The sequence below is a fragment of the Cyclopterus lumpus genome, chromosome 16 (genome assembly GCF_009769545.1).
Source record: "Cyclopterus lumpus isolate fCycLum1 chromosome 16, fCycLum1.pri, whole genome shotgun sequence".
NCBI classification, from domain to species: domain Eukaryota; kingdom Metazoa; phylum Chordata; class Actinopteri; order Perciformes; family Cyclopteridae; genus Cyclopterus; species Cyclopterus lumpus.
Genome location: NC_046981.1, coordinates 12,365,329 through 12,390,785, shown reverse-complemented (window position 1 = coordinate 12,390,785; position 25,457 = coordinate 12,365,329). Strand labels below are relative to the sequence as shown.

General features: G+C 40.8%; 4 protein-coding genes across 6 annotated transcripts; 2 read left to right on the top strand and 2 right to left on the bottom strand.

Moving 5' to 3' along the window:
• The first annotated feature begins 1,201 nt into the window (after positions 1–1,201).
• Positions 1,202–6,931, top strand: LOC117745441 (complement C1r-A subcomponent-like). The gene is made up of 13 exons (XM_034553771.1): positions 1,202–1,283; positions 1,635–1,848; positions 2,485–2,668; positions 2,751–2,891; positions 3,258–3,463; positions 3,554–3,701; positions 3,842–3,960; positions 4,077–4,155; positions 4,299–4,433; positions 5,404–5,478; positions 5,597–5,802; positions 5,895–6,109; positions 6,565–6,931. The coding sequence occupies exons 1-13, from the start codon at positions 1,258–1,260 to the stop codon at positions 6,929–6,931; spliced, it is 2,115 nt and encodes a 704-aa protein (XP_034409662.1). The 5' UTR covers positions 1,202–1,257.
• A 680-nt stretch (positions 6,932–7,611) lies between these two features.
• tapbpl (TAP binding protein like) lies at positions 7,612–12,386 on the top strand. Its single transcript, XM_034553840.1, has 8 exons — positions 7,612–7,970; positions 8,623–8,835; positions 8,922–9,191; positions 9,677–9,877; positions 10,309–10,476; positions 10,558–10,661; positions 10,774–10,999; positions 11,168–12,386. Exons 1-8 carry the CDS (start codon positions 7,919–7,921, stop codon positions 11,233–11,235), a joined length of 1,302 nt encoding a protein of 433 aa, XP_034409731.1. The 5' UTR covers positions 7,612–7,918; the 3' UTR covers positions 11,236–12,386.
• On the bottom strand, positions 12,109–17,248 carry LOC117745499 (vesicle-associated membrane protein 1-like). Of its 3 annotated transcripts, none has more exons than XM_034553883.1 (6): positions 16,604–17,248; positions 16,269–16,344; positions 15,478–15,616; positions 15,028–15,186; positions 14,559–14,610; positions 12,109–14,058 (listed from the first exon to the last, which is right to left on the bottom strand). In XM_034553883.1, coding segments are annotated over exons 2-6 (369 nt in total). In that variant the 5' UTR covers positions 16,271–16,344; positions 16,604–17,248; the 3' UTR covers positions 12,109–14,041. The 3 variants fall into 3 exon arrangements, with proteins under 3 accessions (XP_034409774.1, XP_034409773.1, XP_034409775.1); XM_034553882.1 differs by having other exon boundaries at positions 16,426–17,209; XM_034553884.1 differs by having other exon boundaries at positions 16,924–17,142.
• Positions 17,249–19,169: 1,921 nt separating this feature from the next.
• mrpl51 (mitochondrial ribosomal protein L51) lies at positions 19,170–20,830 on the bottom strand. Its single transcript, XM_034553878.1, has 4 exons — positions 20,643–20,830; positions 20,345–20,440; positions 19,743–19,850; positions 19,170–19,517 (listed from the first exon to the last, which is right to left on the bottom strand). Exons 1-4 carry the CDS (start codon positions 20,728–20,730, stop codon positions 19,321–19,323), a joined length of 489 nt encoding a protein of 162 aa, XP_034409769.1. The 5' UTR covers positions 20,731–20,830; the 3' UTR covers positions 19,170–19,320.
• Between the last annotated feature and the right edge of the window lie 4,627 nt (positions 20,831–25,457).

Below are 25,457 nucleotides of genomic sequence, written 5' to 3'. Positions count from 1 at the left end.
TTACCAAAATTTTTTTATTATTTTAACCTTTGCTGTGGATCCTTCCAAGAGATAATCATCCTGGAAATTCAGCTTTTGCTGTCTTTCATCTTTATTTACTCTTAACCAGTAACAGATATAATAATATTTACACATCTGAACAAAATCACACATGGTTTGCCTTTATTATAACACCAACATTATTCAAATAGCCTTTGTGAGATACACCCTTTTTAGTTTGGGTATGTTATTTTGAGCAGAAACCTAGAAAATAGCTTGGGGTTTAAAAGGTTAATCATCAGATACACACAAAAACCCATTTTCTATCAGGGGACTCCGAACACTTTAATTCTTAATATTTTAGTGTTTATTTCATAATTGATGTGTCTTTCACTCAGCACTGTATGTTTTACTGATAAAGCTTTTTATCAGACAAAAATGGCCTTGCATGTAAAACAATCACTTCAATAACTCTGTTAATGTTGTTGCTATGTATCAAAACGCAACAATTCAACTGAAACAGTTATCTTAATATGTATGATATAAACACATAGTTATGTTTACAGAGACAGCCTGGATGAGCTGTACATGAGAAATGTTCATAGACGGCAACAAACAAAATGTCATATAATTTTCTCTTCTTTTAATATAATGTCCTGTATTTATTTGTTCTAGGATTTATTCTTATATTTATGATTCTGTATGGTTTTTTTGACCAGAGAATAATAATGAGGGAGGATCATTATTTCGAAGTCTTTATGTAATCATCCAGACAAAAAGCACACTGTGCCCAATGGACTCCTCCTGGCAAGCAACAATCAGCTGCCTCTGGCAATGTGTTCATACCCAAATGTTTCACCAACATGTCAGCTTCTCATGTGAAAAGCATCTGCTTCTTTGCAGATGCTGATAAAAGTGTAAGAGCGCCCTCGAGTGATATAATGAGGTTTATGGGTGAGTTTGAAAAATGGTACCTGAGAGGTCAATCAAAATAGAGTTTATTTTGTTCTAAAGTCTCACTCAATAGATGATATTAATTAGAGATGTCTACTTAACAAGAACTTCCTAATTCTCTATTTTAAAGGAATTATTTGCAGCATCGACCCTGTCTCTGTCTGTTTGCCAAGACAAACAAGGCTTATTCCTGGCATCAACACAGTGAGTTGCTAAACACTTGAAATTACAGACTTTGTGACATTATTGTTTCATTTGAAGGTGAGACATTTGCTCAGGCAGCAGCGGATCAGTTGACGCTCATATATAACATTTAATCCAAAGATGGGGTGGACTTTCTTTATCATCTTGTAAGTTTCTATGGACTTTAAAACCCATTTGTTTGTTGGAATTAAATTGTTTTTATCGTTAAATTCTAGCTTGACTCCAAATTTCCCTGTGAATACCTTCTGTCATTGTGGAGCTGTTTCTTATATCATTTAGGATCTTGTGTACAACCATGTATTGAATGAGCCGTGTTTTATAGGTTGACTGAGAGATCCGACTCTCAGCATGACACCATATGTAAAGCCTCAACATATTATATGGTTGCAACTGTAGCGTTGATTGTGTCACTATGTTTGCTCTTTTTCTGTTTGCGCTAACTTTGGACCACAAACTGATAAACGGATCGAACTCTCTCTGCCCCTGCACCTCTCCAGGTTTCTGTATGTGTCAGTGTGTGAGTGCCGGCGGCTTCCTGATCCAGAGCCTCTAATGCATGGGGCGGTCCAGTCCCCCCAGTATCCCCAGCCTTACTCTCCCAACTTGCAGGAGCAGTGGGACCTCAGTGTGCCCGAGGGCTACCAGATCCAAATCACCTTCACACACCTGGATATTGAAGCTTCTACAGGCTGCTATTACGACGCCCTCACAGTCAGCACTATTTAGTAACACATATAAAACAAACAAAAGACCAGTGTTGTGGGGGTTTTGTTTCTGGAGGTTTGGTCTTGCTTGGTCACAGGCAGTTCACATGAGGGTTCTCCTTCAAGTCTCAGCAACTGTTTGTCACTCACTGGGGTCAAATCTGACCCCCAACATCCCTTTTTTCAAAATAGATGTACGGTTTACAATATTAGTTAAACTCAAATGCCACTTGGAGGCAGTAAAATGGGTAAACACAACATTTCTAAATGAGTTGTGCTTCAGGCCACGAGATGAGGTACCTGTTAGTCCAATGTTCACTCTGCTTTGGTCACTAACTCCTGATGGAAGTATGTGCCTTAGACCTGTGAGCCATTAAACCAAAACAATGAGCTGAAAAGACCTCTGTGGATCTGGGAATTAAAGATCCTGGTGATAATTTGTCAATTTTCGACCCACAATTTATTCCATTGTTAACATGAAAATATAGATTAGACTTAGAAGCAGACTTGGACTCAAAGACAGGTACTCCAGATGCAACTTTGACTCAACTGCAACACTGCAATAGATTTGGCTTCTGATAAGTGCTGCATGGAGTATTAAACCCTTCTCACTGAAGATTTGATCCCTCTTATGATCCCTCAGCTTCTCTATGATGCAAAGATCCTGGGAAAGTTTTGTGGCCAGGAGAACTCGGCTGATGGGCATCACCCGGGCAGCCAGCCTATCCCGTCTCCAGGCAACAGACTAACCCTGATATTCCAAACGGATGACAACAACCCAGAGCGCCATCAAAATGTGGGCTTTTCTGCACAGTACCAGGCAACAGGTCGCACATTTCTATTTTCTGTCACTTCACTCTTCCACAACTGAATGACTTCCCACTAACTTGTCGCGTCTCTCATTATCAGACGTAGATGAGTGTTCTGCACCAGAGCCTCGAGATGGCTCGGGTCCTCTCTGCTCTCAGATCTGCCTCAACACTGTTGGCTCATACCTCTGCGCCTGTCACCACGGCTACGAGCTTCGGCCAGACCAGCGCAGCTGTGTGTGTGAGTTTTGTGCAGAATCACACTCATTTAAAAGGTTGTCAAACAATTTTCAACCGCTTTGACCAAATCCAACGTCTACTTCAGTCAGGGATACTTGTGTCAAGGAACTGACCATTTATGGTAAATAGTTATACGACTAGATTGGTCAGAAAAGGCTTTTCTATTTGAAGGAGCTCTCAAAGAATCAGAGTAGCAACAAAGTCTTTGCTATAATCAACACACTTTATTGAACGGTAGATCTTAGTCAAGTTAGCATTGCCATTCATTGCTGATAGCTAAGCCTTTGATGAATGAGCCTCTGACCGAGAAGCATGAATGAAGCACCTGATTGAATTTGACCTGAATGTTTCTTTACTGATTTCTCAGTATCCTGCGGAGGAGGTATATTTGATGAGCTAGAGGGACATCTGTTCAGTCCAGGATACCCGAGCCCCCCACCTTATGCTGTGTCCTGTCAGTACATTATTTCTGTAGAACCTGGCTTCACTGTCACTCTTAACTTCACTGACATCTTCCACATTGAGAGCACGGACACTGTGCAAGGCCCAAACTGTCCCCATCATTGGTTGCAGGTAATGACGAGCAGCTATATAAATAGATGGAAACAAACTGAGCATACAAAGATATGTTAAATACTGAGCTGTGCACTCCTCTCTTTAAAGATGACCATCCCAGACAGAGAGCCCATCAAGTTGTGTGGTGGAAAGAGTCCAGGTCAGATAGTCACCAACTCCAACACTGTCAGACTGGACTACCACACTGATGATGAAGGCCTGAGCCAAGGCTGGAGCCTGGACTACAGCACACACAGTGAGGGAGCGAGAGGAATGAGGGCAGAAAAGAGCCAATAAGCTATTAAACTGCTATTGATTGTCAAAACATTGTCCACCAGTTGGTTACTATATGTATGCAGCGGATGTCACATGTCTGTTTGTTCATGGCGTTTCTAGGAGTAAAGTGTCCATTTCCCGGTAATATGGCTAATGGCAGGGTCACTCCTATCTTGACTGAATATTTCTACAGAGACTACATCTTTGTGCGCTGTGACCAAGGTTACAAGCTGATGATGGTTAGATGAAACTACACTTTCTTTTCTTTATTTGTCACTGTGAGCGATATAAACAGATACAGATACAATATTAGATACAGATATTGGCTGATCAGTTTGCCTCTTTTCTCTGTCAGGACGGTCAGGAGATCGAGGCTTTCTCTACCATGTGCCAGAGCGACGAAAAGTGGCACCTCACTCTGCCAAAATGCCACAGTATGTTACCTTTAAGCTCAGACAGAACACCTATTCTAAAATGAATGGGATCTGTATTCGGATTAACTACAATTAAAGTCTTCTTGATCATTTTCTGTGTTACTGGAAAAATAGTAATTTGTCTTTGTTTTGTTTTCCTGCAGTAATTGATTGTAGAGAACCTGAACCTCTGCTGAATGGAGGGGTGACCTTCCTGTCTGGCTTTCAGAATCAGTACCGTTCTGTTGTCCAGTATCACTGTAATGAACCGTTTTACACTCTCCTTGGGGGTATAAATGGTAAGATAATAACATATTTTCCTACCATTCCCACCAGCAGTTGGTTTCCATTGATATAGCAGCAAACAACTATATCTAAAGATATATTGGTGTCAAGTCAAACTGAGCAGAGAATGAATTTGCCCTTCCTCTGTGTGTGTTGTTATCCGAGCCTCTCATTGCTATGTTGATATAGCCAGCCATATGTGCATGTTAGTGCATGTTAGTGCATGTGAGCGTGCCCCACTGCCACAGTTCTTCACTGCTCTCATATGGCGGTTACGCTGGCAGCAGCATCCCGGAAGTGTAGCACCCACCCTCCACTTCCCCATCAGGTAAACACTGTTAGCTCTGTCAGCACTGTTTCCATAGTTTGCACCGTTAGCACACAGTTAGAGCTCCGTTAGAGCTCCATTAGCGCACCGTTAGAGCACCTTTAGAGCACCTTTAGAGCACCTTTAGAGCACCGTTAGAGAACCTTTAGAGCACTTTTAGAGCTCCGTTAGCGTACCGTTAGAGCACAGTTAGAGCACCTTTAGAGCTCCTTTAGAGAACCTTTAGAGCTCCATTAGCGCATCGTCAGAGCATCTTTAAAACACCTTTAGAGGACCTTTAGAGCTCCTTTAGAGAACCTTTAGAGCACCATTAGAGCTCCATTAGTGCACCGTTAGAGCACCTTTAAAGCACCTTTAGAGCACCTTTAGAGCTCCGTTAGCCTACCGTTAGAGCACAGTTAGAGCTCCGTTAGAGCTTTGTTAGCGCACCGTTAGAGCATTTTTTAGAACTAATGGTCACTAAAGAGTAACTTAACACCAACTTAACATAACAACATTTCACTGCCCTCCAAGCATCACTGGTGGATGTGTTCAGAAGTGTGCACTGTTGCACCTGTGACTCCATCCAACAGTGATATCAAGGTGTACTGACATACTCTGGAGTAACTTCTTCATCACTCAAGATAAAGATTAAAATCAAACTCCCTGCTCTCCAGTTGTCTTCACCTGTGAGGCAGACAGAAAGTGGAGACCTAACAACGATATCATTGTCAGTCCAACATGCATACCAGGTATTGCTTTTCATTACAAAAATAAAACCCTGCAAAACTTAATCAATATCTTAATTGGATCACAAAGTCTGTACTTTTGTGAAACTTGATAAATACATGCACGCCTGTATCCCTCCAGTTTGTGGCCAGCCCACAAAACTCATCTATGCCTACCAAAGGATCATTGGAGGCAGTGAAACTCCAGACTATGCCATCCCCTGGCAAGTGCTACTGAGTAGAAATGGACAAAGAGGAGGAGGCATGGTGATCGGAGACCGTTGGATAATGACAGCTGCTCATGTTGTGGTAGTAATGGGAAATCCAGTTTCAAAAGAGACCATACGGGTAAGTCTGCTACGAGAGGTATTATCTCCATGCCCATGGCCTCACTGATTTTTTTAATTGACATTTAATTCATTTTATGCTGTTGATTTCAGATTTACATGGGACTTACTGACGTTAACATCAGGTTGGGCTCTCCTGTGTTGGCTTCCTCGGTCCACGTTCACCCTGAATACAATAACTCCAACTCCGTAAACTTCAACCATGACATTGCCTTGATCAAAATGCAAGACTCGGTCACATTCAGCTCATCCATTATGCCAATATGTTTGCCAGCAGCGGGCGCCACATACATCAATGGCATGATGGGGTAAATGTTCAACTCTTTCATTTAATTATGCTGTATTATTCATGTTATGTTATTTTATTTATCTTTTCCACTTAACGTTTCGTGAAATCAGTCATGGCTGGTAATGTTTCCAACTTGTGAGTCTGTGTGAGTGTCGTCATGGCAAACGGGTCCTGGTGACAACGACTGTAGTTGGAACTACAGCAAAGGCGGTTTTCAGTACTTTGCCAGGATTTTATATTTCTGCAGACCGATTTCCTCTTTGCGATAGTGTCACAAAGGTGGAAGATGCAGTCACGAAACTTTACAGGTGTGATCTTGAGAAGATGAGTCTGATTTGAGTAAGGGCGTTAGAAGTTGGGGGTGCGAAGTGGGGAAGGGGCCATTGCCATTGACCATGTGAATTTTGTCCAGCTACATGTTTTGTTTTTTTCTACTGAATTCACTATATGACCTTCTCTTCTACCTTTTTTCAGACTGGTGTCAGGTTTTGGAATAACAGAAATTGACGATAGACGGATTTTGACAAATAAGATGAATTATGTGCACCTCCCTGTGGTGACGCAGGAGACATGCAGTAATTCAATCACTTTGTTGAAGAGGACAAGAAACGGTGTGCCAAGTCTGACTGAGAACATGTTTTGTGCTGGAGTCCCTGAAGGGGGGAAGGACTCCTGCCAAGGTGACAGTGGAGGACCCTACTCCCTGAGAGAAGACGGACGGTTCTGGGCTGCTGGGATCGTCAGCTGGGGGATTGACTGCGGAAAGCAGGGAACATATGGAGTCTATACCAGAGTCGCCAACTACATAGACTGGATCAATAAAACGATGCAGGAGAACTGAAATTTACATTAATTAATTACGACATTATAAAAATAGAGAACTAATTTAGCTCAAAATGTTCTCTTTCTGCATTGTTAATGCATTCAATGTCACAAAAAGCTATGCAATAAGATAAAAAGATCACGTACAAATAACGATTTTAACAATTAAAAAACTTCCTAAAACTATTAAAGAAATGTCATACTGATTGTAAAAACATTTTTTTAATAAAGTCAAATAATACAAACCTAAATGTGCCTTTTCATGCATGATTATTCTGATATATCTCCTCTCTTCTTCTCTGGGATTGTCAGCTGGGTTTTTTGTTGAAATTATGGATTCTACACCAGAGTCACGAACAACATCAACAAGACGATGCTGGAGAACTGCATTGACTAAATTTAATCATTAAATTAATAAAACCTGGTGTGCTGAATAAAACCATAGACCAAAAGAGTATTGCCATATAAAAACAAATGAGGAAGAATAACATAGAGCATAAAGATCTTCCTCGTAAGTGATGATGGTGAGGTACAGCCAGATAAGTATTGACTGTGTTGACCGTGTTGACTGTGCTCCACCAGATCCTGAGGTAAATATCTATTCTTTGAAATATGTATTTTTAGTCACAAATTCACACATAATTACAAATTGTGTTCATATACAAAACGTGCTCTCATTGGACGATCGTTCCTCTCACTTGCGCATGCGCCAACAGCGAGACAGTTCCTGCTGGCGTCTACCTCACAGTTTACTGTTGGATTATTTAACATCAGCCTACTTGCCGTCAGGTCCTTAGTGCTTTATGGATGAGAAGAGAAAAGGATGTGAATACCCAGACTCTCGCGATGCAATGAGCTGCTGTTAGTTGTTGAAATCAAAAGTGAAAGTGCGTTGATGCTTTCGCGTTCACAGCAGTTGTTTCACTTTGTTTGGTCTTTGTATTCTTCTAACGATACACTTTTCCTAAAGCACACTTAATTTATTAAAACGTGAAAACGAGAACCCATGATGGTGATTGTAGCGATTGTGTTTGGATACTTGCTGACGTGCGTTTGTGGTAAGAGCGTTCATCTTTACATATTAATTACGGATATAGTGGCAATAAATTGACCTTTAGATTATCACGTTCAGTAAAACACTTTTTAGATAAGTATTCATGTCAGTGTCTGCGAGAGCTTATTTCAGCTTTGTGAATTCCTGGAAATAACCACTGAATTGGCACTAATATTTGGTAAAATACAGTCTACATGTTGTACTTAATCAAATTTTAAAAAGCTGCTGATCTATTCTAACCTAGAACATGTTTCTTGGTTCAAAGCAGTTCATCTGAACAGTTTGTCTCAAGGCAAGTCAACACTTAAACATATATGAAAAACAACGTTTTGAGTAATAAATGAATGATGCATTACTTAAAGGGAGCAGTTTGTTAATGTACATTCCTCTGGAAATCAACAATTGCTTTTAACGTCAAAACAACTAAACAAACTATAATAAGTCTCTGTCAAAGCCCTGTTTTTTATTTTCCTATAATTTGTAACAAATTACACAATTGTTCCAAAAAACATTCAATACATTATTAGATAGTAACGGACCCATAAATAAAGCCATACTCCTATTTGTGTTTAATAGTAGCCTTGTTTACCTGAGTGTGTTAAAGAATGTCAACTTTTTTTCGAATGTTAAAATTGGTCAACCTCCTTGTTTCTCAGCTGACAGGGTTGCAGATGTGGTACTTTCCTGCACCCTGGTGGACGAGGGAGTCAGACTTGGTGGCGTGGGAGGTGGCACACTCTTAACACGGACCCCGGCCACTCTTGTCCTAAGAGACGTTCCAGTGGCTTCTGACGAATCACTTGAAACACTCACTTCGTTTGTCCTGCCTTCAATCCCTGACCCAGATGCCATCCTGTTAGAAGTTAAAGGTTTCCCTGCCTTCTCTACGTATCAAGTTTGTTGTAATATAAGCACAACCTTGTGTTGAACTTCTCCATTCATCCCTCTGTGGCAGTGTCATCGCCTGAGATCCCCAACGCACATGTGTTGCTCCATGCGGACTGCAATGAGCAGGAGGTGATGTGCGAAATAAGCCGCTACTCTCCTGGTGGATCCCAGGAAACTTCCGGATCGGCTTATTTTATGGTGTCTCTTAATGTGGAGGGAGTTGAGTTCAGCACTGCGTTGATTCTGCAGACTTCAATGTTGGAGAAGGACCAGTCGACCATCATGCAAAACAAACTGGGTCTGCCTCTTAGCCAGTCGGGAACCCTTCTGACTGAGGGTGAGATCCAGTGACAGTTCAACCAAAAGTCAAAAATACATATTTTTCCTCTTACCTGGAGTTTGTTGGACAGACGGACACAGAGACGTCTGCATTCTCTCCAATTTAATGAGACTTTATGACACTAAGCTTGTGGTGCTCAAAGCGCCATCAAAATTAATTTGAAAAGCTCTACAGCAATACGTCTCTCCAGAAGTCGTGACCCGGTTTCCACAAACTTTGTTGCGAGACATTGCTGTTGAGTTCTTCAAATGCATCTGGCACTTTGAGAACCACAAGCCGGGTGCCATAATGTCCCATTGCATTGAAGAGAAAGCAGACATATTTATGGCCGATATCTTCAAAATAATCTAAATTGACAAATAAGAGGAATATGTATTTTTGATTTTGGGGTAAACTTTCCCTTCAATATCTCATTTCATCTTCTCGTTCAATCATTCATATTATCATTCTCACTACTTTTGTCTTTGCTTTCTGTCCCTCAGTGATATTCCTGGTCTTTTCCCACGTGAAGTCTATGTCGGCCCCTCTGAGAGGCGACGTTATCCTCAACTGTGGCTTCAAGCAGCAGGAGATACCTTTAGCACAGGAAGTGGCCGTTGAATGGCGACTGCAACACAGGGGAAAAGGGTGGAAAGTGCTTGAAATGATGACGAGGCTGGATGAGGCCGAAGGGAGCACAGTGGGTGAGTGCTGTGTAGACAGGTCCGACCTCTTCTGGTTTATCCTGAGTCTTTCTGTGACAGCACTGATAATGTGGAAGGTCGTACATTTGTAGAGGCTTCAGTGGCATGCAAGTTCACGAATATACTGTATAATGCATATAGACTCAAAACACTAATTTATAGTGAGGCTTTGAGGAAAATGTTGGCAAATTTCACAATCACAAAAAGAACTAAAAGCTCTTTGGCTATCTAGACTAGTCTTTTAACAGCCACATGCAGTTAAATGTCAGGAAACTGCATAAAATACACAAATGGGAGAGGACAAGAAGACAGCAGTACCGATCTAAGTATGTGAAATAAAATGCTTTCTTATTATCATCAAAGGCGAGATAGTAAGAAGATCTTGAGATGAGATGAGTTTTGTCAATTCCTGTTTGATTTTCTGGCATCAGTGAATGCAGAAAGAAGGGGATCAAGCATGGATGCCTCCCAGGTGGTTGGAGAGGGTGACGCCTCTGTGACTCTGACCAAGCTGAAGGTTTTGGACGAGGGCACCTACATCTGTACTGTCAGTATTGGCATTTTTCACGCTCAGCAGGTCATTCAACTCCAGGTTGTTCGTAAGTTTGACCCTAATCTCTCAATTCCAAAAAAATCCACTGATTGTCTTTCATTTAATGTTCTGCTTCTCTTCGTTTCAGAACCACCTCATGTTTCACTCTCAGAGGAGAAATTGGTTTTGAAGACAAAGTCCCCCCAGACGCTGAGCTGCCACTGCGCCAATTACTATCCACTAGAAGCTCATGTGTGTTCCAGAACACGTTGAAATGCACCTACTTTTATGAAAAATGCTATCGTGATCAAGTTTGACTGATTGAGTCCCAGTTCATAAGTCTCTGCTGCCTTCTGCCTTTCAGATGCAGTGGTTATCCCTCGCACCTACAGACACAGAGCCCACAGTGCTTCCAGATCAGGGCTCTCTGTCCAGCCATCGACAGCATGGTGACGGGACGTATTCCCTGTCATCTCATCTCTCTGTGCCCCCCACCGTCTCCCCTGGGACTGAAATTACCTGCAGGGTGTCTCACCCAGCCCTGGACGGCCCTCTCTCCGTCAGTCTGGTGGTAGAAAGACCACAACCAGGTACTAATGTGTGTCTGTTGCAGCAATGTTTAACTGCTGAGAGGCAGAGAAATAACATAACTAAATCATGCTATGAGGTAGCTGATTTGTATTACATCCTGTATGTTGTACTTAATGACAACACTGTATACAAATCCTTAATCCTGTTCTGTGTCTTTCACTCTGCAGGTTCCTATTGGTGGGTTCTGGGTTTCATGGTCGTCACTTTGCTTTTCTTCTACCAGGTCATGAGATAAGTCAGTAGGATATATTATAGGATATACTCCTGACTTAAACCTGAGCCCAGAGATACTTTCTTTTTGTCATTTGTGTGTCTGTAAGTTATTACTAATTTTATTAGAAGCCATCACCGGTTCTAGGCTCCTACTGAACTGAAAGAAATGACATTTTGGGGGAAAAATCTATTTTACTTTTGAAATGTATAACTTGTTTGCTTTATACATTTGCTGTTGAGTAGTTTTGGTGGTTTTACTCATGAAGAGTTGTAGTAAGCAAATTTGGAGGTTGCGTTTCTGTTGCTCGTGGCAACCCAGGGGACGTGCAGACAAGATTCACAATAAAAAAGGAGCCTCGGAGGCAGTTGATGTGAAACAAAATGTGTCCTTTCATAAAGAGATTGGGGTAAAGGGGATGGGGTCAAACTCAAACTAAAGATTCCTAAAGTTACTAAAGTCTCCATAAGATGGTTCATAAGATCCTCCTGGTCTTCTGCAGTCGGTCTGCCTGCTCTGATTACCTGATGGGCTGCAGGTGTGACCGATGCCGCGCGCTTCGTACTTTCCGGCAAAAAGCTTCTTTTTTTTTGCACATTAATTATTCACAGACATTTTTGATGTTAAGAGGTAACACTTGTGTTTTTCTTTTGCACTGTAATTTGGTACACTTTTTGAAAATTAGCCTGTTTTTATGGCTTGCTTCTGTGTGTGACATTGTTACTAATTTAGTATTTTACTTTACACAATGGACATTGTTTAAGGTATTTGAACTTCATCAATATCAGCACATTTCTTGTATCCAATCTCTCTTGTAGATAAATCAAAAATCTGTATATTGTAATAAGTTGTAAGTTCTAAGATGGCTCAACATGTCAAGAGAATACAACAAAGGTTCTGTTGATGATTTATTTATTGGCATCAGCAAAAGTGTTAAGCATGCATTTCTTTTTTCAAATCCACTTGCATCATCTCACTGCATTTTCAGGTTGTAAATCACAAAACATGTTCTCATATCTCATGTGGTAATTACCTAATAATATTGTTACACAATATCATCAGATAATTATAGATAACTGCTAGAATTATGCATCTTTATTTTATCAACTCTCAAAATCAGTCCGAGGAAAGGAAAAATAAGATTTTCTTTTATATCCAACAACCCCCCCCCCCCCCCCCAAAAAAAACCTGGAAGAATTTATAAACACATTTTCAGGAGCATAATCTGACAGATGTGCACTATTGTTCTATCCATAATAATACTACATGTTTTAGCAGTTAACTATAGTAGGAGTTGTTTGCAGTCTCTGAATATTAATAAATAAATAAATACAAATGTGGCAACCCCTTAGCATCATTGCATTGCATAAGCAGTAATTATCAGATACACAGGTCATTGAAACCACTAACAAAAGAAAAATGTACAATCGGCAGTTAGATTCAGAAATGGCAGATACACAGATCACACAAATAGGCAAAACTATGGACACGGTTTGCCATGCAAGTTAGGAACAAACTCATGTTGCATTTACTGCATGTGAGTCTTTTTTTATGTGAGTGACGGGGTTGGGGGACGGGATGGCCACGGTGGCTCTTGGCTTCTTAATCATCTCCTTTCTCTCAGGTCCACTTAAACAACAATCAAACAAACACTGTATCTGCACAACTTCCAAAACAAGTTGGCATTTGTAGCTTTTTAAATTTTTTTATTTAATTTTTTTTAATGTGATGCTTCACATTCATCTGTCTATGGCTGTGACTCTGTCCGCTCAGAGGGAAGAGACCTTCCTCTGGGTCCATTCATGTGTTCTCAGTAGATTGTCTGTTAGTGGCTGCTTGTCAGTTTCTCCTGCTGTGCATATCACAATGCCACTAAGCATAACAGGACTACTATGCATCGGCCTGTGGTTCCAAAACCAAGGTGAAATGAAGCATAGCTATACAACTACTTTATCAATATTTGTTTATCAGTCCAGAGGTTTGTCTTATTTATACAGGGGGAAAATGTATACTAATTTTCCCTCAAACACTTCTTCCTTTCCTTATAATTTCACACAGTCTCGTTTCCCTTTTAAAATGTATTTCCCTCATTGTTACTGAACGTTGTAGAAAGTTAGGCAGGAAAGGGAACAAAAAAGGTACCAATAAAAAACAGCTAAACTCTGAAAAAGCTATCGGCTAGAATGCTTTGGATCACAAATACACACACGCACATACATCAAAAATGTTCCTAATATTGATCTAACATGACCTTGTGTTAGTAAGTAGCAATGACGGTAGCAGTTGTGAAAGAAGGGGTGTGTTAGTTAGGCATGTCAGTATCAACTTACAAATGTAGGACTCTCAAAAAAATGGAAATATGAACAAGCTTTGGCGTATCTGGGATAGAAAGGACTGCAAACTCTTGTTCAACCTCCCTGCACTCATTCACCATCTGTACAGTTCACATTTACCCCCCATAGCTCCGTTCGAAGGGCGTAGCCTTGTGTGTTCCCATGTCACAAGTACTTTCTCTCTCCCTCCTTGCTGTTTCACTCCGCCTGCTGCGTTCTTCAATAATACATGAGGTGCAGAGACAGGAGAGAGTGAGTGAGACACCAAAACAGTGGAAGAAAGCAATCAGGAGGGAGGGAGAGGGGGACAAAGAGAGCGGAGACACCTATAAACACTACTGTCATGTATAAGTGCAAGATGGTTTGATGGAAGACTGTGTGAAGAGAAGAAGGAGAGGATGGATAAAAGGGAAGGAGGGGCTCTTGGGTATCTTTTTTTTTCTATTCCCCTTCATATTATTCTTAAGTCCATATCCATCTGTAATGATGGGCTGAGCTCAGTAGAAGAAGTACACTGGAAATGAAGGAGAGGAAGTCATTAGTCTAATGGATATGGCAAAACATCACTCACAATTTTAAAAAAAGGAGAGAACCGTCAGTTAAGCTCTCGGTCTTGTACAGTGTTTACAGGAATGCTTTTTTAAATAAAGAACTGGTTCAATTAGTATTAAAATCATGTATTACTGTCATTAGACGTCATGTGTAATTAACAATCAGAGGAGAAGCATGCAGGCCAGACATACAAATAAGTTGGTGCTGTCTCTGTATCTTAATTCCCTGTCAAAATGAACAGCACTACTATGTCATCAACTATACTGACTAACACCATATGAGCAATTGTCATCTACAAGTAATGTTCTTCATATAACTGTTCCTTTGCTGTTAAGAGGATAACACTTAATAATCATCTGCTTTTTTTTAATTTAAAGAATCGTATCCGTTTATAAAAGCCTACAAATGATCTGCATGTCAATCAATAGACCAATATTGTATTAGTATCTAGATGCTACTTACAGAATATTATTCCAACCACAATGACTCCAATGATACCCATCATGATCATCATCTGAGAAGAGAAAACAATAACATTTACTATAATGGGTTTTTGTTGTTATGGAGGAATTTAAGACACACTATGTTCAATGCCTGCAAATCGAAAGGAAATGCATCTGAACAACACGACGACACATTTATTACACTGAGTCTCTACAGTAACACACTTCTTTTCCCCAAAGCATCTGTTTTAACAGCAGCTCATTAACAGATTAGTGTGTGGACAGCAGGATTACCAGAACCGACACTGCGTTCTTCCCAGCGCACGAACAGTCACGTGAACAGTTGATCAACTACGAGCTCGATGTACAGACTATATATCTTTTGCACCACATACAAATAGGAATACTGTTAATTCAGAGCCGGGTTACATTGCAAGTTTCTTTCAATAACAACAATATGTTTAATGAAGCCACACTAATGTGCCCACCTTGCAGTTCTTCCACCAGTACTTGTTCTTTAGCTTAGCTGCGCAGCTTTCAAACTGGGAGGCTCCGGCTTGGAGAGCGTCCGCTCTGTCATCCAGCTCTGAAAGCTTCTGGTCCCTTTCCAAAACCTTGTCTACGTTCACCCGCATGATATCCACCACCTAGCCCACGGTGGCGAGGATGAGACGGCATTCAGCAGCGATGGAGAGGAGAGACCAAGAGGATGACAAGTGAGGTTAAATGAAAGGAAGCCAGATGTCATAAATGACAGTAAATAAGTAGTCGTAATCCATTTGCAGATTATATATTAAGAAGACAAGATCTCTCTAGATAACATAAAGCGACAATACATTATTTTGTGTGTACATTAAGTCTATATATTTAATGATTTCACATTGCATGCTAACATCAAATTTTGGCCCACAATCTTTGTCTGGCCTTGTCCAGCTCACCTCCTCGACTTGGGCCTGTGTCTGCTGTAGCCTGCGGTTGCTGGAAGTATTGGGTGGGCCAGGAGGTGCGCCGCCTGGGGCTCCATCGGCACCAGGGGCTCCTGGAGCTCCACCTGGGGCAGCAGCATCGGGGGCAGACCTGAGAAGAGGCACAGGGGAGGGGAAAAGGAGTCGAAGTTGGGATAAAAGGGGACCTTGTTGGTGAACTGAGGCATGCTTATGGCATGTAGAGAGCACTTCATTTGAATGTAAAAGGAAAAAGGCTAGGAAAGAGATTCACAGGTTGAGGAGAAAATTAAGCTAATTTGCCTGATTAGTACAAATCACAGTCACTGCAGGACAAAAACATAATTGTGCACATCAGGAACAAGAATGTCTTAACCTCATGAACCATCATTCATTCGACAAGAGCAAGGGATGATATGGTGACCTCAAATCCTCTGATTTACAATATGCTGTGTAACGAATGTATTTTCTTCTTTAATCTGTGGTGTAAAATTACCATAACACACTCAATTCAACCCCAAGGCTTTACAGTGGCAGCAGTCGACCCCTGAATACATGATGTAGCGATGATGGTGTAACGGAAAATGTCACTTGCGTCAGCAAAATCCATCAAGCAGAAAATAATCAGTTTAGTTTTCCGACCCCCACCATGGAAAAACATACAAGGAATGATATTGTTTTGAATATAAACGCTATTTATCCGTAGAAGCTTAACTAAGATGTTGATTTATTTTTATTTTGCTAATGTGAAAAGAGCGCAGCAGAAAAGCCGCATTAATACTCACATCTTCTATGCAGCTGTTTGAACTGACTCACGGGCAGCGGAGGAGGGGTGAGGGATCTGAGGTGGAGAGGGAGTGTCTGAAGTACAACAAGAGAGGATGAAAAAAAAACAGCAAGATCATAGAAGAAGAAAAAAAACAGACGAAAATTTCTAGTCACCGGTCGAAAAAGTCCAAATGTACAATCAGCAAAGTCAGTAAAGTGCCGCGCGGACAGTAAACAGGCGGCCGGCGTTTGCGCAGTGGAGCCGATCTTCTAGCGATGCATTCACACTGCAAGTCGTCAACAAAGTACCGCAATATACCGAGGCACGTGAACGGACCGGGCGATAATTCACCGTGTGACGGGACTGGAGAGCAGGAAGTGAAGGAGAGCGACGCGAGCTCAGGAGAAAAGTACTTCTAAATTATAATCCATTCAAGCGAAATGTCCACGGACGTTTATAATAATCCCGCATATGCAGTTGATGCGGAGACTCCTCGCAGAGCTGCTTTTGGATGCGGAGACGCAGGCGCTGATTGGCTGGTTGTGGAGTTGCCTCTTGGAAAAGCTAATGGCAAATGCGTGCAATTTGAAAATTAAAAGGAGAACAAAAAAAGTCCAGTCGTGAGAAATCAGTTTTTTGTCTCTGATTTCGGATTGATGTTGCCCCCCCACCTCCCTCTATCTCGATCCTTTTTTTTCTCTCTGCGCGGACGGATGTGCGTCTTGAGGGAAGTGCGGTAGTTGCGCCCGTGTAAAGTGCTGTGGCGCTGGAGGCTACTGCAATAATGCGTTTCTCCTCCTGCCTGCACTTGGACTCGTAACGACAGTGCGGTACCCCCTCCCCCCTTCGCTCTCTAGACCCTCTCCACTTTGCAGTACTGCAGCTCTCTTTGTCGGATAGGGCGGCAGGACGACACTGCGGTACAGCGGATGCTCACTCCTCCAGTGGCGTGAACACACCTTTTCTTGACTGGGGGTGACCCAAATGGGGCACCGCATGGATAGCGGTAATAAAATAGCATCACTTTTCCTTTTTTGTACACACTACTATCTCATGTAAATACTAACATGACAGTATCTTACATTCCCATGTTTATTTTTTTTAAAAAAGGTACAAAATGTGAGATTGAGATAATTTCACGAAACAGAAGGCTAAACTATTGGAGAGATGGAGAGAATTGTTGCTAATACTATTAACTATTATATATAATATTAGAGATGAAGAAATGGCCCTCATTTGGGCTTATTTTCTGTAACCAGTGTCAAAGCACGGCTGGATACTTTGCTAGATGCTGATGCCTACATGCTCTCATGCAGCACTACTTACAGGAAGTGTTCCAAACAAAGTTGTCACTTTGTGGCAAAAGCAATGTGAATTTCTACACTGTAACTCGTGTAATGATTCTTTCAATTAACTAACTCATTAAGAGTTAATATGTTAATAACTCAAATTAAATCAAGTACATTTTCAAAACTTTTGATTATCTTTTGTCAATACAATGTCAAAATATGAAAGAAAAATAATGTAAGAGCCCAAAATGATGTCATCGGAAAAGCAGCACAACCTGACATTTTTAGGTGCTGGGACCAAAAGTGTGTGTGTGTGTGTGTGTGTGTGTGTGGGGGGGGGGGGGGGTATTTCCCCCAATTCATGACTTAAACTAGTAATCTGCTACAATTTTCTGTTGAGTAATCGTTTCAGCAATAACTTGAAGGTTGACAGAATAAAAAATGTACTGCAGTCAATGAGGAAACACCTGAGCCACAGGCCCAGATTTAATATACAAGGGAGACGATATATAAGGACTCTCTAGATTTTACATTGCTAAAAGGTTGCAAAATGCAATATTTACAACATATCCTACAATGAAGGAAGATGTCATGAAAACTACTGCATATGAGGTTTGCTTTAACTAATAATCCAACCAACTACAATATGTACATTAAGGAGGAAAATGTTATCTTTTCTATTCTGTTCACTGTATGTCGCTATAACATGAATTCACAGAATTGCTGGGTGTAAAACCTCCCTACGGTTTGGGTACTGGCTAAAATGCATCTGTGCTTAACAGCAGCCAACCGCTCCAAAAATGCCACGAATGTGCTAAATCCTGTATGTATGTAAAATGACAAACGTTTAAGTCTAAGAGAGCATTGAATAGGGTCTTGTTTCATACTTTGATCGGATCGTTCCTTATTTAATTAAATATGTTACCATTTTAAGGCAGTTACCTGTTCATATGGCCTCCAAGTAAGATAACAATATAATTAAAAATAGTTTTGCCAGTTTCTTCAGTGAAGGGCTTCAGCTGACCGTCAAGAATCTTGGTGCAGAGTTTTGACTTGCAGACAGTTTCTTCCACACCCTCCTCCTCCTTAATATTTGTTTTTGCAATTACTCTTAATTCTTAGTACTCCTAGTTGAGCTACAACCGTGACCTCTTTTTCCATTTTGATTCTTAACTCACATATTGGAAAAAGTGAGACGAATGAAGTCAGCCTGTAAAAATAAGGATAAGTCTCAGGACAAAAGGGCCATTGCAGGAATAAAACATACCAAAAAGTATGACCATCCATTCGACCAGAATTATATTGACATCTTGTCTACATGTTTGTGTACGGTACTTTGAGCATTTCTTGTTCAGGTTGCATGCGTCAGTGTGATTGAGAACTTTTGGAGGCCAGTAGAGTTTTAACTATTCAGTCTTTCAAAATAAAAAGCTTATATTTGAGTTATATTGTTCTATTATTATATTGCAGTTTATAAATACGTCACAAATATCATTAATTTGTAGCAGATGCATGTATTTTTCTTCATTCTCATTTTAAATCATCTTGCCACTGAGATTATTATTATTATGAATGTGTTTGTCAGGAAAATCAGTCCAAAAACTATCAATAAACCAAAGAACAATAAGAATGCTGCTCTGTAAACACACAAATCTTCTCTTTATATAATTTTTGATAATAAAAAAAAAAGAATCCTTTGACAGCATAAAATTACACAGGTAGACTACAACAGTCCTTATTGGCAGGTCAGATGTATTTGCCAGTATGGTTTGTTCAACGTTAGCGGCGTTTGCCAGTGCGATTGAAGCGTCTGTAGAGGAAGCGGATCCTCTTCTCCAAGTTGTGTTTGTCCAGGGTCATCATTCTGTCTCCCACCATCTTCTTCTTTCTAACTAGACGATGCATTTCATTGCCTTTGAAAGCCTTCAGCCAGCAGGGAGCCACAATGAGGTCTTTGGGATGAGCATTAAAGTCTCCTGCAGGCACAAAGTGTGGAGATCAAAAAACTCAGCAAAGAACTATCTGAGCCAGTGCTCAAGCTCAATGTATGTTTTTAAATAGTCTCCTATGGACTTTTGCTGTTAAGAATGTATTATACTGCAGATTCTCAATTCAGCCCTTTTCTGGCAAAAAATAAATCATGGCATTGGCCAAAACTGTGGTTCCTCTAAACCAATACTCTAAATAATTCCATGAAATACCTAAGATGCCTATGTTATCATAAACTCCAAACATGCTCCTCTTCTCAGTCCACCTGTCCACCTTCTTCAGCTGAGGGATGGCATGCATCCTGATCTGACAGCATGTACCTAAAGAAAACACATCGTTTCACATCAGTACCTTTTAGTTATGTTAGTCACTAGAATAAATGATTAGTCAACATTTAAAAAAAAATTGCAAACCTTTTTTTTTTTACATGGATCAATCATTTAGGTCATTTATCAAAAAAAACTAATATTCTTCTCAAATGTGAGGTTTTGCTGCTTTTTCAGTTTTGAATCCAGCCATGTAAACTGTACATCTACAAGGAAGCACACCTACATATACTGACCTCAGGTGAATAAATACTTTCCTTGTTTATAACTGAAAATAGGGTTCTAATTTTGATTTATGATGTAATATGACTAGTTTTGCATCCTTATGGGGTCTGGTTCTTGTGCTTTTGTAAGATCTCATTTCCCTACGGGGAGATTGTCATTTAATGTATGGTCATGCAAAGTTAAAAGACAACTACGGAAAATAGGTGCTGTATAATACAGACACAAAAAGGTTTGTCTGCACATTAAACTCAGCAACTACTCACCGGTAGAAATGGTCCTGGCTGTGTTGAGCAGAGTCCCAGCAGACTGACAGAAGGACGCTCCAGCTTTCAGTAACACTCCCAGAACAGACATTTTTCCTACAATAACACAATAACTATCAACTTCACATGAAAGGTATTCAGTTTACTTGGACAACGAAGTTATTCGATGCATATTCAAGATGTGTTCAATGTTTCTTTCAAACCCAACGTTAGCTTTTAAATCATCTTTGCATTGACCCTTAGCTTAAGCTAGCACATTAGCTAGCCGCATCAAATTACGTATTGGGGACATAGTTACCACTTTTCACGTCCAGCTGCGACCTTGTGCCACTTATATCTTTCGCAACTGTTACAACAACACGTACGTTGTAGCCATAAGCGGACATATAACACTTAAAGGTGTGTTATTGAGTCTTCGACGTGCTCTTAGTGGCCGCCTCCATCTTACCATAGATGTTACTTATGTTATATCCCACAATGCATTGCACCGGTTTCTTCTTCTTTAGTGCTTATTGGCGGTTCGCAAACCATCTTAGAGGCACATTACCGCCACAAACCAGACTTGCCTACGGAACGAGAGAAGCAGTCAATTAAATAAATGATTAAATCAATAATTAATTTAACTAAATCAGTTTCTTTAAAAAATATTAAAGTTGCGATATCCGACACTGGGAGCATTTTGACTGCTTCCCAGCAGCTCTCAACACGTGGAAGGCAAACCGGAGGCTCACAGATATCAGTGCAAACAGGGGCTCCAAAAGAAAGCCAACACAGAGGGGGAGAGTGACGTCATTGTCTGCTCAGCAGCACATTACTACACTATATCTTCACATAGTAAATAGTTGTCCGCTGCTATATTAATACTCCAAGTGCCAAATACAGCTGCTTTAATAATATCAGAGTATATTTTGTCTGCTGTTTTTCCTCAAGAGGCCTGAATATTGAATGTCATGAAACTGTATGTTTACATGCTTAATTCTGAGTGGTTGTTTGACCACCAACATGAGCAGGGACTCAACGGAAGTGTGTAGCCAAACCGTAAACCTCTCAATTCTGTACAGTATAGATTATTCCATTGAATTGAATTCTAATTGATCATCTGTTATATGGATCTTATTGGCAAAAGACTGTCAGATGCATTTTTTATTTGGCAGGGCCATCCAATCCAAACATCCCAGTATGATTCAATGCAAAAAAAGACGCATTTCTATTTTGTAGTTAAATATTTAATATTATTATATGATATAAAACATTATTCATACAATTCTGTATATTAATATATATATATATATACATATATCATATAATAATATTCAGTATAATTTATAAATACCATATAATATAAATATACAACATAAATATCATAAATATTGTATAATAAAATATAAATATTGTATAATATAAATCACACATATATATATGTATATATATATATATATATATATATATATATATATATATATATATATATATATATAATCGAATAGAACATGTTTATATATTAAGATGCCCCTATGAACCTTTTTAGGGTTAAAGTGTGGCTGTTTCTATCCACCATTGTGTTTCTTCACCGCAATCCTGTGTCTGTCGTCCAGACGTTCACTTTGCCCAACATGGCTGCTTGACGGAGTTATCCATGTGTGTCCTGGTGTTCTCATTTTTTCTCTGTGCTTCATGTCCCTTACTCCCATATCTGTCCATGCTGGATCTGTCCTCGTTGATTTATAAAGCAAAATACGGCATTAGGTGTCAGGACTCAGCCAGCCGGACTCCCTCCTCAGCCCGTTCACACAGTGACACCCGGTACCTCAGAGCGCTGCCAGGGAGCTACGGGCTTGGAGGCGGGGCCAAGCCAGGTGAGCTCCAACTCACACCTGAAGCCACTCAGCTCGTCCCACAGCTGCAGCTCGTCAGCTCGTTGTATTCGGGGGGATAAAGATCAGGACTGTCTGTGCTGACGTTGCGAGTTCGTGCCATGATGTCCGTGAACTTTCCCTCGTGTCTTTGCTGACTTTTTTTGTGTGGAGTATTTTCTTGGATTTTGTGGGGTTCGATGTTCGATCACCCGTGGACTAAGGGGACACTTTGAGTTTTTTGTGTTTCTTTTCTAAGCGACTTGTTGTGCTCAATAAACTACGCCGTGTGTTCGGCTAGAACTAAACCTTGCTGTTGTCGTGCGCTTGGGGTCAGAGACAAACCATAACATTAGGACGACAGCATCCAGCTAACCAAACGTTCCGGCTCTACGGAAGCTTCCTGTGCTGCTTCCCTTTCAGCCAGTCTGTTGTCTTAAGTCCTGTTGACCTGGGCCCAGCTGTTTTACCTGTTGTTTCTCCGCCAACGTTTTTCTCTCAAACGGGTCTCGGAGGGGAGATTTGTGCATGTGCTCGTGCTCGCTGTCATGTCGTTAAAAAAGCGCTTGACGAGAACGCGCAGCTTGAATCGAATTTAGGACGCTGATTTGTCACGCACAGACGGACGGACACGACACGCACGCACAGACAATAAGATATAAGATAAAGAGCAGTAGCGGGCGATAGGTTGCAGTCAGTTACCATACAGCTGTCACAGTACACTATATGTCAATAAAAGGTTTTGTGACTTACAACCATCTGTGGTGCTGCCTCTATACGGTCCGAGACTCATGGGGTACGGGAGGAAAACTTTGCAGTGGCGCCCAACGTGGGGCAGACAGATGGAGTTGCAGGAATCGCATACGTCGCAGGAGCTTTGGGCATCCTTTAGCAGAATCACATACGTTGCAGCAGCTTTGGGCATCCTTTAGCAGAATCACATACGTTGCAGCAGCTTTGGGCATCCTTTAGCAGAATCACATACGTCGCAGCAGCTTTGGGCATCCTTTAGCAGAATCACATACGTTGCAGCAGCTTTGGGCATCCTTTAGCCAAACCGCATACGTTGCAGCAGCATCGAGCATCCTCTAGCGCAGGCATGTCCAAGGTCTTAGAATGTGTTAGTTATGGCTCGCTAGCTCAGTCAGAATAAATAAATCATACAACTGTAAAGATGTAATTCCTCCTTTCACCACACGGTGGCAGCACCGTTCTAATGCTATCTGGTTCTGCATCCGATTGTGTTTGTCTAATTTGTAAAGAGGCGGTTGCCTTGTTTAATGCTATATTAATTTGTACACTACATAATACTATTGCCCATTAACATATTATAAATGTGCTACCAGTATCCTAAAGGCCGAATGATCTTCCCAGATAGTAATCAAAATCACTTTATTGAATTAAAGTTTACATGTATTACTAAACAGAACACAACAATGAACCATCAAACATTGAACCGCAAACAGGATCCATATGATGTAGCTAGTTTTTCTTTGGCTGAACTGCTCATTGTTACACTTTGGCCTGATGACGTGTCCGAGGCGCTCGTCTGTGGACATTCTTTAATAACAGTATCTGTTAAGAGAAGAGAGAGAGCTGATGTCACAGCATATTCATACAACATGTTCTTATATTTTGACTACGCAGGAAATCCTGTTGAACCAATATTATTTAAAACAGTAAATCAGTATTAATATTAAGGAACAATATCAATATGACATGCCAATATTCCTACCAATGCAGGTCAAACATATATTTCATAATTGGTCGAAATAATAACGTGGCTGTCCGACCAATGTTGTCCTGTCTGCCAATTAAAAAAAAGCTTTGGTTTCATCAAAAGTAGTAGGTGAAACGTGACGTGATATAATAAGAGCACTGTACGTTACTTTTAAATAGGTAAATGGAGAAACTCGTTTCTAATTTTGACTCGTTTGACCCGCTAATGAGCATGCTGCGTTTGCTGAAATGCAAGTTGTGGTTATATTTACATTAAAACTCAGGTGCCGTCTCATCTGTGTGATACTTGGATGTATTCACCAGGAGGCTCTCATTTTTCTGATTCTCAGATGAGTCTGTATTTTCAGCAGAAATACAGCTTTCCTCTCTCAAATTCTGATGGCCAGCAAGTATTTGCTCTTCCTGCCTCATCTTGAGCAATCTTTTAGGATCACAGATGGATTTTTGTTGTTTAGCTGTCAGAGACTTTAATTCCGCAAGCTCATTACTGGTGCTCGCATTCTGCACACTTAAAAATTGTTCCCTTTTCTGAAAATCCTTTAGAGCTTGACTCAATTGTTTGATCTCTGACATATTGTTGACAATAATTCTGTTTTTCTACAACCTCATCTGCATCCCTTTTGGCTAAGTGAACTTCTCTTACTTGACAGTGAAGGTCTTGCACTGCTAAACACAAACGTTCAATGTCTTTTTGTTTTTCCTTTTTCGGAGATTCGAGGTGGACCTCATTAGCAATCAAGCTCTGGTTCTCCTTAGTCAGGATTGTCTTGTTATCCTGCAGATCTTCAACTTCTGCCTGCAGATTACTATTCTTTGCCTTTAGAATGTCTTTCTCAAATTCATTCTGGGCCAGTTTATCAGTAATTAAATTATTCTGCTGGATCAGAGCGATCTCTCTTTCCTCGTAATCCTGCAACGTTGCCAAAAGGTTTTTAAACGTTGTTTTCATTGTCGTTATGCCATGACTTTCTTTCTGAATGTCCTCTAAAACGCAGCTCAATGTCATCAACAGTTGCATTCAGACTGTAAATCTCTGCTTGCTTTTGGTTGTTTAGAAATTCTAATTCTAACTCCTTCTCTTCCAGCTTTCTCGTGAGCTTAGAAATTTCCTCATGGTGACATATTTCTAATTCATGCACCGCCCTGTCAGTTATACGCCTGGCTTCAGATGTTTGTTGCTGTCCAAAAAGCTCTGTCTGGGAGTTCAGTGATTGCATTTCAAGATACATAGATTCCTCCTGGTCATGAGACTCAAGGGAGAACGCTGACCCATCGATATGTGATTCCTCCATTTGTGGAGTAGCGTGTAAATAATCTAGAGACATTTGTATTTCTTTTGTCTTTCACCACAATGCCTTTCGCCGCCACTAGGCTCACCTTCTCCACGCTGTCGAGAAAAATCACGACCGCGCTGTTCATGCGGGCGGCGGACTTCACGCTGCCGTGACCCACCACCCGCCCCACCGCCATACTGCAGTCCTCCACCGAGCACACGAAACACGGCGCAACCCGTACACCGT